Source organism: Portunus trituberculatus, chromosome 49 (assembly GCF_017591435.1).
Source record: "Portunus trituberculatus isolate SZX2019 chromosome 49, ASM1759143v1, whole genome shotgun sequence".
NCBI classification, from domain to species: Eukaryota; Metazoa; Arthropoda; class Malacostraca; order Decapoda; family Portunidae; genus Portunus; species Portunus trituberculatus.
In genome coordinates this window covers 102,501-115,359 of record NC_059303.1, presented here as the reverse complement: position 1 = coordinate 115,359, position 12,859 = coordinate 102,501, and the positions used below count along the sequence as shown (strand labels likewise).

At 39.4% G+C, this 12,859-nt stretch overlaps 1 protein-coding gene across 2 annotated transcripts in view; it reads right to left on the bottom strand.

Moving 5' to 3' along the window:
* The window catches only part of LOC123499318 (dnaJ homolog subfamily C member 3-like), a 215,106-nt gene that overhangs the window by 109,565 nt on the left and 92,682 nt on the right, over window positions 1-12,859 (bottom strand). For both annotated transcript variants that reach the window (XM_045247138.1, XM_045247139.1), the window contains 2 exons: window positions 3,424-3,605; window positions 2,756-2,906 (listed from right to left, as the gene is read on the bottom strand). In XM_045247138.1, the coding sequence (XP_045103073.1) occupies window positions 2,756-2,906; window positions 3,424-3,605 (333 nt within the window). The remainder of the gene's footprint in view (window positions 1-2,755; window positions 2,907-3,423; window positions 3,606-12,859) is intronic.

Sequence of the window (12,859 nt, the reverse complement as noted above, 5' to 3'; positions counted from 1 at the left end):
ACACAATGGAACAACTGGACAAAATGGAACAATCGTGACTTGAACATGTCCAGATAACAGGAATTCAAGCCATGGTCATATCAGCAACAGTCATTATTCATTGGCCATTTGGGCTGAGACACCTCAATGTTTTACAAGTAAAGATAATTATTTCCATATCAGATATTACCTTAGCCATGGTTACCCAAATCTATATCCACAATGGAATGCAATATCAAAGGGTCCTCCATCACCTCGTAATATCCCTGTGAAGTGCAGTCAACCTTGGGATTTATCTAAGGGGAGCGTCCGGTTTAGATTGGGGTTGCCATATCTCTGGTAAATATGCATGAATCACTATGATTTTTATGTTGCGAAGTATTGGCAACATGTACATCAATATTAGACATTCATCCCATTCTAGTCCCCACCCCCCACGCAAATGCAAATGACACTAAAACTTACGAGCGTTATTCTGGTGTTATTAACTTATTATTAGTCCCACAACTTTCACTTACCTTTGGCTAAGACACGTTATGACATGATATGTTACGACGTAAGATTTTTCATTTCAGCTTTTGTATTTATTTTATAATTTTTTTCAAAATGTTTTTTATTTACTTTTTTTTATCAAAAAAATTAACACAAAATTACAGATCACATATAAAAAAAATAGCAACGTAAATTAAATGCAGAAGTATTCTGCTGTTTTTTTTGTTTTATTTTCATTGAAATCAAGCTAAAATTGGCTTCAAAATAGATTTCAGAAGGGGAATAACTTATGTTTTGAGATATGGGCTGATAAAGTCTATTGATCGATCTCGATCCCATTATAACACACTAGAAAGTTTATTCAGGTTTACTATATGTTCTACAATCTCATAATAGAATCAGATGTATTTCTAAGCACATCAAGCTCCTAGTCACCCCCCTGTCAATGATATGTTGGTCCCGAAGATGCTTTTCTTCCGACGTCCAGCTCTCACTTTTTCTGGTTATCACATGATGTGTTCTTGAAGTTGCATGCTGTACAGTGCAAAGTGGTGTTCTCATATACATCAGGCTCGAAACTGTAGTCAAAGGCGGGATCTGAGCATGAACAATGAGAGGAAAGTAGATATTTCAGCCTCCTTTTTGTCAACATAACAAGCTCATCGTCACTGTCCACATCTTCATTTCCTTTCTCAATATTTTGTACAAGAGCTTCTCTAATTGTGAGTAATGAGGCCTTTTCTTCATTTCCTTTTCTTTGTTCTACATGAGATGTGGTGGGCTGTGGTGTGGGAGTGGCAGGCAGTGGTGTGGGGGTGGTGAAGGTAGTGGTGGTGGGTGACGCAAGGCAGTGTACTGCAGCATCTGAGGTGTTAGGTTCAACAAACTGTCTTGTAATTCTTTGAGCTTCCATACTCATATTCCAGGCATCCTTACTCTGCTTATTTCTCTTAGACACCCGTCCCATGGATGGCAGTAGGTGAAAAGCAGGATGCAGTAGCTACATTATGTGTTGTTTAGCAGTGAAGGGCGGGTAGCAAGAGATGCAGCAACAACCTCTCTCTCTGATAGCTTTTCCCCCTACTGAGTCTTGCTGGTGGCTTTGGTTGATGTCACCCATACACACACACTCGCCTTCAGTGTTGCCATATCATGTACACCAAAAAATGTTAGGATTTTTTTTTTTCTGTAGTTTTTGAGTAAAAAAAACTTATTCTGCTGATGTAAACAAATGCACATGGTTGAGTACGGGACCTTTAAATGGATTTAAACGGACACCAGTGCGCGTTTCGCCATAAAACTTCGTGAAATAATAGCTAACATGTATACCTATCATATTTTTTCCACAATAAACATTATTTTTCATATTTTTTCAGTCTCCAAACCAGACGCTGCCCTTAAAGTAACATCACTGGAACAAAACATCCCTAAGATCTCAAACACAAGACAAACCCTACATCCAGATAACTCTTAACCCCTTCGGTACTATGACGAGTTTCCATATTCATTCTGCTTAGTATTTAGTGATTTGATACAGCTTCAGACACTCTTGTGGGAATCAAAATAGTGAAGACTCTGGCCATTAATTTTGTGACCTTCATAGACCTTTCCTAATATCAATAAAATGGTCTAATCGTACACAAATCTCAAGGTAGAAATGTGTCTCAGTATTAAAGGGGTTAAGTGCCTCTCTACAGTTTAACTATGTAGTAACTAATCCAGTTGCTTCTCAACAGCAAATTAATGTTGGATCTGTGAAACCCTATCACTAAAGGAAGGGAAAAGAAAAAAAAATCCCAACACATGACCATTCTTGACTGAACTGTGGTCATCAAATAAAAAATGCATTAATAATGAAAAATAAAAGTTCTCTTTTCTTCAGCACTGAGTTATGCTGGCCCGTGAGATAGTGCATAGGAATATATGTATGAAAATGGCTTGTCTAAAGTAATCTGTTTTAAAGGCAATGTCATCCTTGCATATAGTTGCAGAGAACAATACTAGTGACTGCATATCAGGATGCTGAGTTCTGATACCTGTGTGGCTTGCATGGTATTGTGATTAATTTCTCTAAGCAACTTTCCTCCAACTCATAATCAACTGATGGTGAAATCACCCCACCAATAATGCAACAAGATATTTAGTTTTAATGTTGATTTTGAGTAGGAAAAACTTAATCTTGATACTGAGGGAAACAGTGTGCTATGATGGTCAAATTCTGACATAATTTCCAGGCTGGAAGGTTCAGGGAGTAAACCAAAAACAGGTAGTTTACCTTACCCACCTTATTAGCAGAGGCAATGCATTCCTCATATTCTTTATTATTTAACTGCTCCTGAGCATCATTGTTAAACTTGTTCACCTTCTTAACCTTTTTGTAGAACTGAAAGCATTCCTTATGGTCAGGGTCCAGCTTCAAACATTCTCGGATTTCACTGCAATACAAAATTAAGAGTTACACATATCAGATTCATTACTTCACTCATGCAGTGACACACACATGCCTGGAGGAACAGAACATTTTCACTTCTTAATGTATATGTATATGTCTCTCTGAATATGAACCTAATAAGGTTAGTATCCCTATCAAGATAACATTGTTTGTGTTGGCCAAATCCATACAACAGATGAAGTGAAGGTTCAAGAGTGATCATAGGTATATCAAAGACGGGGAAATCTTTAGTATACCATGTATGTGAAGTAGAATGATACACAAGGCAATGGATGGTATGGTGTTATGTGCTGTGGCTTAAATGGATCATTATTAAGCAGGAAACATATGAAGGTGTCTTATATGGGGCTCACCACATTATGTCTAGGGTAATAATAATGGAATTACTTTCATTTTCTAAACTCTCCAGTTTAAACATTACATCACAATAAAAAAGAGAATTTTTATACTCAAAAGACAAGAGTGCCACTTCGGTTCCTATTACTGGGTGATAAACGCACCTCAGACTCTGTTCCACATCCCCAATGGAGTAATAAAGGTTTGAGAGTCTCATGTAGCCCTCAGTGTTGTCCTGAACCAGCTTGGTGATGACACGCACATCAGCAATGGCACTCATAATGTCTCCTACTGCCTCGTAAGCCTCTGCACGCAGCTCACGTAATGAGGCATCCCACGGACACTTCTGTGATGTACAGGAGGAAGATGTGACAACATGGTATACTTAGGCATTATTGGCTAAAACCCTAACATTACAACCACAGACAGTAAAATATCATTCTGCTTACATAAACCTAAGGAGTTTTGTATTCTTGTAAGCCTTAAAGCTGTACTAATACACTTATACAGTGGTACCTCGAGATACGAAAGCTTCTGTCTACGAAAATTTCATTTTACGAAATGATATGCGAAGATTTTTTTGCTTCATATTACGAAAAATTACTCAGCATACGAAAGATACGAAACAACTCAAAATTCCCGCGTGCAGAAAATTTTAAAATTTGCGCCACACATCGTCTTCTTGCGCAGTTTAATGACATTTGCCTGAGTCATTTCAGGAACATATTGAAAAGTAGGCAGAAACACAGTTCACTGGATTGCTATTTTTGAAGGGTTTCCTGGTCAAGACAGCCCCTGACCACGACGACCCCTCACGACGGCCTCATATGTTTACCCTAACGGCCCCATGTTTACCATGACGACCCTCACACCAAATTTTGGGTTATTGTCCTCTTATTTCTTTCGTTATGTTAACAACGTTAACAGCGGGTGGCAACTCAGCGTTCCTGAGATAGTGTTTTGTAGTATGGAGTGTTAAAAACCATAATGTATTGGTACACCAGTGTACCCTGCGCATATAGTGCATATACGTATACAGGGTGTAACACGACTTTCTGTAAATATTGAAAGAGTTGAGAGAACATGCATTTCTAAGCAGAAAATGTTACATACACATATGCATTTTAAGGTTTTGTTTACCTGTAAGATGATTTAAAAATTTCTGAGAGGCACGCGATAATCCATTGTGTTTTTTATGAGGCAATCATGATTTGCTGGCTTGCTGAAGCAGCCGGAGGTGCCACTTGGCTAAATATCGAATGTTTTAATGTTATGTTTTGCAATCTGTGGAATGTTACAGTATCTTACATTTTAAGACAGACTGTATTAACAAATATGCAATTTACTGATAAACATTACACGATAACATTATTGTGGTGATTAAAAGTAAGTACACACGTACATACTACATGGTACAGTACCTATCACTGGGTGAGGAAGAACGGGGAGTGGTGAGCAACTGATTTGTTAATACAATCTGTCTTAGTATAAGATGTTGCATTAACAAGTATAATTTCATACCATCTTACTGGTAAAAAAAAAAAAGCCGAGGTCGTTGTGGTAAACATGGGGACGTTGGGGAGGGCTGTCGTGGAAGGCCGTCGCGGTCAGGGGCCGTCTTGACCACGACCCTTTTGAAAGAGGCCATTAGTAAGTCAAGGTGAAGGTCAAAGTGATCCGAAAAAACACACAGAAGGGAAGAAGAATCTGATGAAAGTTAGTAACTGAAAAAGAAATATTAATTTTAAGTGTCTCGTAAAGTTAAGCATTAATTGATAAAATTTAGAAACTGAAATAAAATAATAATAATAATTTTAAGTGTTTCATAAAGTTAAGTGTTAATGTTTCCTGCCATTTTTCTATATTTTCTGCTGTTTGCCCTCCTCCTCTGCTGCCACTTTCGCTTTTGGACATTGCCTCACTCGAAAGGTAAGGTTCCACATTTTCATATAATTTTCGTATTATTATTTTTCATTTATTATTGCATTATGTTCTATTATCTACTTCATTTACAGGTATTAACAGTTTGGTTAGGTATATTGAATGATTTAAATGTATATGGCTCTTATTTCATTCTGGTTTTACCCTCATTATAAAATTTAATGTGTTTTCGTAGGGCTTGGAACGAATTAGGCGATTTACATGTAAAATACGACTCATTATACGAAAAAAATCATGATATGAAAGCCACTACAGATCAAATTAATTTCGTATCTAGAGGTACCACTGTATTTTGATTAACAATGCCCCTAAAAATGGTTTTGAACCAGTACTAATTTCACAAACACACACACACACACATACATACATATATATATATATATATATATATATATATATATATATATATATATATATATATATATATATATATATATATATATATACTGTCTTCATTACTTATAACACCATTGGGAATAAATCTCCCTAAATACTTGGATGAGATAACTCCTCAATGAGAGGTTAGCTGAAACAGGATGTTATGCCATACCTTCCTGTAAACATCAAAATACAGAGTTGTTCCCAACCTCTTCCTTCCATCCCTTTAAACTACTTATTACAATATAAAGGGAATAATAGTCTGGTAATATTCCTTTAACAGAGCTAGATCCTTTCCTCTTTCAGTGAAAAATTAAGGCTTTCATATATGAGATTTCCTACTTATCACCCATGTCCGTTTTTCAATATCCACTTAAAACATGCAGATATTGTGAGACTTGTCTTCTAAACTTAGAAATGTGGACCCACAGGTAGATTTTAGAACCTTGAGGTATTTGAGCAAGTCAGTATAATTCAACCTATACAGGCAAACTCCGCTTAACAAACGAGTTACGTTCCTAAAACAACGTTTGTTAAGCGAACCAACTATAACAAGTTTGACCCCTGACTTTAACTTCCATTGAGAGTAAACAAAGCGAGAGTGCATCATAGTACGTACAGTAATAGGTTTAATGAAAGTAAAAATTATGAAGTTAAACATTTAAGGAGTTTAATTTAAGACTATAGTCCGACTCAAATATGAAGGCCGCTGAAGGGGGGGGAGACCTATCGGAGATTCCCTGGCTGCGGCGTCGCCAAACGTCGCAGCCCCAATTACAGGATTAACACTGAAGTGTGGAGAAACGCCCATCTCTCCCGCTCTCTCTCTCTCTCTCTTGCTTGTTACTACTTCCTCCTGTTTCTTATTACTATATAGTTCTCTCATGCATTACTATATAGTTCTCTCATGCACGTGTGTGTGTGTGTGTGTGTGTGTGTGTGTGTGTGAGTGTATAATCCTGCTTGCGCGAGTCTTTCAACAGTTTACGTTTCGATCTTCCTAATGCAAGAGTTAACCAGTATCTTCACTCCTTCATTCCCTACACTGGTAAACTCTGGAACTCTCTACCTGTGTCTGTATTTCCACCTGCCTATGACTTAAACTCTTTCAAAAGAGGAGTGTCAAGACACCTCTTACGTTAACTGGACCCTCCTTTTAGATTTTTCTGTTTTTTCTCTTTCTACTTTTCTTTTAACAGGGCCTGGCAACCAGCGGGAATTTTTTTTTTCCAACACTGTGTTTGCCCTTGGCCAGTGCCCTTGTAATGTAAAAAAAAAAAAAAAAAAACGTATTGTTTCTCCTGTGACGCGGCACACACACACACCCGGTAGCTCAGTGGTTAGAGCGCTGGCTTCACAAGCCAGAGGACAGGGGTTCGATTCCCCGGCTGGGTGGAGATACTTGGGTGTGTCTCCTTTCACGTGTAGCCCCTGTTCACCTAGCAGTGAGTAGGTACGGGATGTAAATCGAGGAGTTGTGACCTTGTTGTCCCGGTGTGTGGTGTGTGCCTGGTCTCAGGCCTATCCCAAGATCGGAAATAATGAGCTCTGAGCTCGTTCCGTAGGGTAACGTCTGGCTGTCTCGTCAGAGACTGCAGCAGATCAAACAGTGAAACACTCTCTCTCTCTCTCTAAAATAGACAAGTAGACATGCATCTTTTTTGTTGTTTTATTTTACTCTTTTTTCCACACCACCCATGAGGTAAGAGTTAAGGTGCAGTTTTTTTTTATAGAGGTTTTACCCTGTAGGCATAATCCTCTCTCAGTTAATTAATCAGACAGTTCTTCGTCAGAAATGTCCTCCACATTGATAATAAAAGAATCCTCTAAGCAGAACTTGTTGACGCTGTAAATAATTAATTTCTCTTGACTATGAAGGTTGCGATGGCGAGTAGCACGGACGAGATATTCACCTTCCATCCTGAGCGACAGGGAGGGGAGGAGTGACTTGATTTGACCTGGGGATTATCAGCGGTCAGGGAGGTTGACCTCACCCATGTCCAACCTTGAAAAGTAGCAATGCTGGAGAGCAGTGGTGCTACATTTTGTGGTATCTATACAAAATCATTGTCTTCATTACACTAAAACAATATTCAAAGCTCTCTATACATCCTTAGTAGAAATTTAGAGGAATACACTTTTATGACGGTTCATTAAGATGTAAGTTAATAATGAGATCGAAACATGTGCTACGATGCTTGGCAACGCCGCAGCCGGGGAATCCCCGTTAGGTCTCCCCCCCTCAGCGGCCTTCATATTTGAATCGGACTATAAGTCATTATAATGTACACTAATGTATGTATGTAAATAACTTTATAATGCTGATGATCTTAAATTTATGAAGGGAAGGAGAGTGGAGCGGGAAACACGCTAGCTGGCAACCTGTGAAATGTAAACAAAGGGCACATCATTGTACCGCATACAAAACTTATGAACCACATTTCCATTTTAACCATTATAGAGTCACGAGTTCAGGTGGTTCTTTTAGCTTGCAAGGAAGATACGGTCTCACCAGCTTTCTAAATAGAGTCTGCTGACTTGATAATAGTAGAGACAGTAGATGGAGTCAAGCCATGGTGGCGAGCAATGCTATTAGTTTTCTCGCCTCTCTCATGTATGTGAAAAATATCCAGCTTCACCTCCAGAGTAAGAGACTTCGTTTTCTTCTTAGCATTGCTAGGCGACATTGCAGGGCTAGTTGCAGGGCGTTTTCGTGGCTTGTTGAGCGCGAGATGACGAGCTGGTGCTGGACCCTGTTTTTGTTTTGAACTAAGTCTCCGCCATCTGTGGCCGATCTCATCATCTTTGCTTTATTTTTTGGTATTCCATGTAAGATTTCACTTTATGCAATACAAAACAATCCTTTCTTGAGGGCAAGGTTTGTAAAAAGCTAATAGAAATGTTTTGTGAACATAAATGCTTATATAAGACAGTAACACCACCTCCAGAGGTGGTGCTCCCAGCAACCTCAGAGCAACCTCGTTACCGTCTCTCCAAGCGTTCATGGATGCCATTTCGCGGCAGGAGGTTGCTCTGAGGTTGTTAAAGAATCTTGGATCCAGCTCCAGGAGCACTAGAGACAGGCAGAGAGCCAGACAATCACAGTGAAGCAGCCGCATTCGGTCCCTCACCCGGCAAATTCAAACCCAGAAAATTCGCTAAAACGGATGTGGTTGTACGTTATGCAGACTTTTTGGTCTAACTTTATATAGTACAGTCAACCCTCGGCTATTGTGACTTCGGCTATCGCGTTTTATTGCTATCGTGCACCCATGAAAAGCTGCTAAAATTTCATTATCGCGACCTCAGATGCCTGCTATCGCGCGCCCCGCCATGACGTCATTGAATATCTGAGCGCTCATTGGCCAAAACTGCCTTCCCGCCAAGATCAATTCGGCTATCGCGTTTTCGGCTATGGCGCTGCTATTTCGGTCCCAATTGGGCGCGATAGCCGAGGGTTAAGTGTACGTTAAACTGGAAATTTGTTAGACGAACATTCGTTAAGTGGAGTATTACTGTGTGTTGTGTGCAAGCATGCCTTTACAACTAATTCTAGATTCTTTAACCCTTAACATACGGTGATTGTTTCGGGAAGATTATACACTTAACCCTTGACTATCGCGCCCAATTGGGGCCGAAATAGCCACGCCATAGCCGAAAACGCAATAGCAGAATTGATCTTGGCGGGAAGGCGGTTTTGGCCAATGAGCACTCAGATATTCCCTGACATCATGGCAGGGCACGCGATAGTGGGCATCTGAGGTCGCGATAATGAAATTTTAGCAGCTTTTCATGGGTGCGTGATAGCAATAAAACGCGATAGCTGAAGTCGTGATAGCCGACTGTACCGTTGCATGCGAAGAGGCAGAAATCGTTCAGGGAATCATGATTTTACTGTGCTAAATGTTTGAATCTCTCCCCCTCACTATTGGTCCTGGGGCAAGTGGAGGTATCTGGCAACTTTTTTTGCTCGCCTCCTCGAACCTTGAGACATATGTTCCCACACAATAGGTCATCTTTTCCCATTTGGAGGCGACATCTGGCAACCCCCGTGACCTGGAGGGAGGAAACACTACTCCGAGTAATGATATGTCAGTGTTACTCGGTAGTGACATTGAGGATAGTGATGAAAATGAAGACAGTGATTTTTTTATTGTGACAAAAAAGTGAAGACTCCAGTAGTGATTCTGATAGTGATATGGGAGACAGAGACCAACTCTCACAGCGTTATTCATAATCCTCCTCACGTAGACTATTCCCCTCGAGCAATGCGCTGGTGTGTGTCACCCATGGTTGCCTCTACAGGACTGTGCTTGTCGGCAAAGTCATGTGACTCGAATTGCAAATAAGAGTTGCAAGATTCCAATTATTATAGAAATCTACACTACTTGTATTATGTGGTTTCTTTTTCTTTTCCTGTTTAGCACATGATTTCATATTTCTGAGATCGCATTTTCAAGACATGAAAGTGCAAAAGTTCTTACTTTTACATCAAATTCAAATGCCCAGAAGGAGGGAGAGAGAGAGAGAGAGAGAGAGAGAGAGAGAGAGAGAGAGAGAGAGAGAGAGAGAGAGAGAGAGAGAGAGAGAGAGAGAGAGAGAGAGAGAGAGAGAGAGAGCACGCGCACTATGTTATCGGAGCTTGGGGGTATTTCTTAGCAGCGGGTTCTGCCACAAGTTAAGAGAGAATTTTTTTATATGCAATAACTTTGCTCTCAGATTTCATAACATATTGAAAACTACATTGTTGTACTCAGAATAACAAAGAGAAATATGCTTTTATAAGGAATAAAAAATCTTTTAGCATTTTTGACAAGTGTGATTTTTACCCACTGTAGCAGATAGAAAGTAAGTCAGCTCCCCGGATTTTAAGGGTTAAGGAAAAATAATATTCATATTAATTGTTACAATTATAACTCTCAGATTAGTCACTAAAGTTTTATAAATACAGGCAACCCCCACTTAACGAAGGTTCACACAATGAAATTTCGCTACAACGAACGTTTCCTTTTACTACCATCTGCTCGTTTAACGAACACCAAACTTGCTTTAATGAAATTTTATCCAGGTAACTTTTTCCAAATTTGAAAGCCCCGCTGCATCACGCAAGCCAACAGGCTTATGAATACACCAGCACCTCTCATGGACAACACGCGCACAACTCACTCCCCCTAGTTCAAAACAATAACAGCGTCAGCAGCAGCTCGTCTTCACTCGCTCAACATGCCACCAAAACGCCCTGCAATGTCGCCTAGCGTTGCTAAGAAAAGGAAATCTCTTACTCTGGAGGTGAAGCTGGATATTATTCACAGACATGAGAGAGGCAAGAAAACTAATACAGTAATCGCCCACATATCTGGATTATAGCAGCCAAGGCCCTGGCGGATATGCGAAATATCCAGATACAGGCAACTCCCGCTTAATGAAGGTTCACACAACAAAAAATCGCTACAACGAAGGTTTCATTTTACTACCATCTACTCGTTTAACGAAATTTTATCCCGGTAATTTTTTCCAAGTTTGAAAGCCCTGCCGTATCACGCAAGCCGACAGACTTTTGAATACACCAGCGCCTCTCGTGGACAAAACGCGCACCACTCATTGCCCCTGTTCAAAACAATAACAGCAATAGCTCCAGCTCGTCTTCCCTTGCTCAATTTACCTCCAAAACGCCCTGGAATGTCATCTAGCGTTGCTAAGAAGATCAGGAAGTCTCTTACTCTCGAAGTGAAGCTGGATATTATTCACAGACACGAGAGAGGCCAGAAAACTAATAGCATTGCTTACCACCATCTTGACTGCATCTACTGTCTCTATTTTCAAGTCAGTAGACTCTATTAAGAAGGCTGGTGAGTCCGTATTTTTCTTGCAAGGTAAAAGAACCACCTGAACTTGTGATTACAGTGGAAATGTGATGCATAAGTTTTGTATGTGATACAATGATGCACCCTTTGTTTACATTCCACAGGTTGCCGGTTAGTGTCTTTCCCGTTTCACTCTCCATCCCTTCATAAATTTCAGATCATTAACATTATAAAGTTATGTCCATACATACATACATTAGTGTACATTATAATGACTTAAATTTAACTGCCTAAATGTTTAACTTCATAATTTTTACTTTCATTAAACCTTTCACTGTACTATGATGCACTCTCGCTTTGTTTACTCTCAATGGAAGTTCGTTAGGGGTTAAACTTGTTATAATGGATTCACTTAACGAAGTTTCGCTTAACGAAGGGTTTTTAGGAACGTAATCCCTTCGTTAAGCGGGGGTTGCCTGTACGTGGAATTTCCTCTCCCAACCCCTTATAAATTGAGAAAAAAACATGTACACAACTCAAATGGGTAAGAAAACAATGAATGAAAGCACATTAAATGATTGTGTATACAATAATGACTTCCTGGAGCATGGTAAAATGATAACATATCAGATACCTGCTTCTCTAGAAAATGTGAGGGTTGGGAAGGTGCCATCAGCAGCATCATGGCAATCTGCTGTTTCAGTGTTGAATTGGACACTATCTGAGTCATTATTAGTGTGTTGAAGTGAGATAATGATAGTGAAGTATTTATTGCTTGTCTGGTACAGCTTTCTACCACTGTCTCAACATAATCTTTTGTAATGGTGTTATTGTGAAAGCTATGTTATGTAAAGTTGTGATGATGAAGGCAGTAAGAAAAAAGAAAGTGTTTGAAAAGATCATAAGTCTTATGATATAGAGAGATGGTGGAGAAGACTGGTAGTGAGGCATGGGGTGAGGCAGGGTCTTGGAGGGGAAGATAACACGAATGACGGAGGGGAGAGGGGGAGGCCAGAATTGAAATTCTAGCTGTCTCCCAACAATACATTTGTTTGTTTGTTTCTAGTTGTCTTTTCTTCCTGATGTTTCTCATTCTAATTCTCGTCAATTTATACCTGTCAGGCAAAAATTAGAGAGCTAAATGACACACCTCCCTACTTGACTCCTGGCCATGTACTGTGTAGGGCGTGAGTCAGGCTCTGACACAACCCCACAAGACATTTAAAAATGGCTTCCTGATGGGAAGGGTATTTAATTATTAAAAAATAAACTACACCATCTGGTAATTTAGGGTCTGAAGATTTTGGAGATACAATACTAATTCCAAAATCTTAAATCCCCCAAAATTAAATAAATAAATCCTGCATCTCCCTAAAGTCTGAGTTTAATTTTTCTGGGGTGGGGATAAGTCATATATATATATATATATATATATATATATATATATATATATATATATATATATATATATATATAT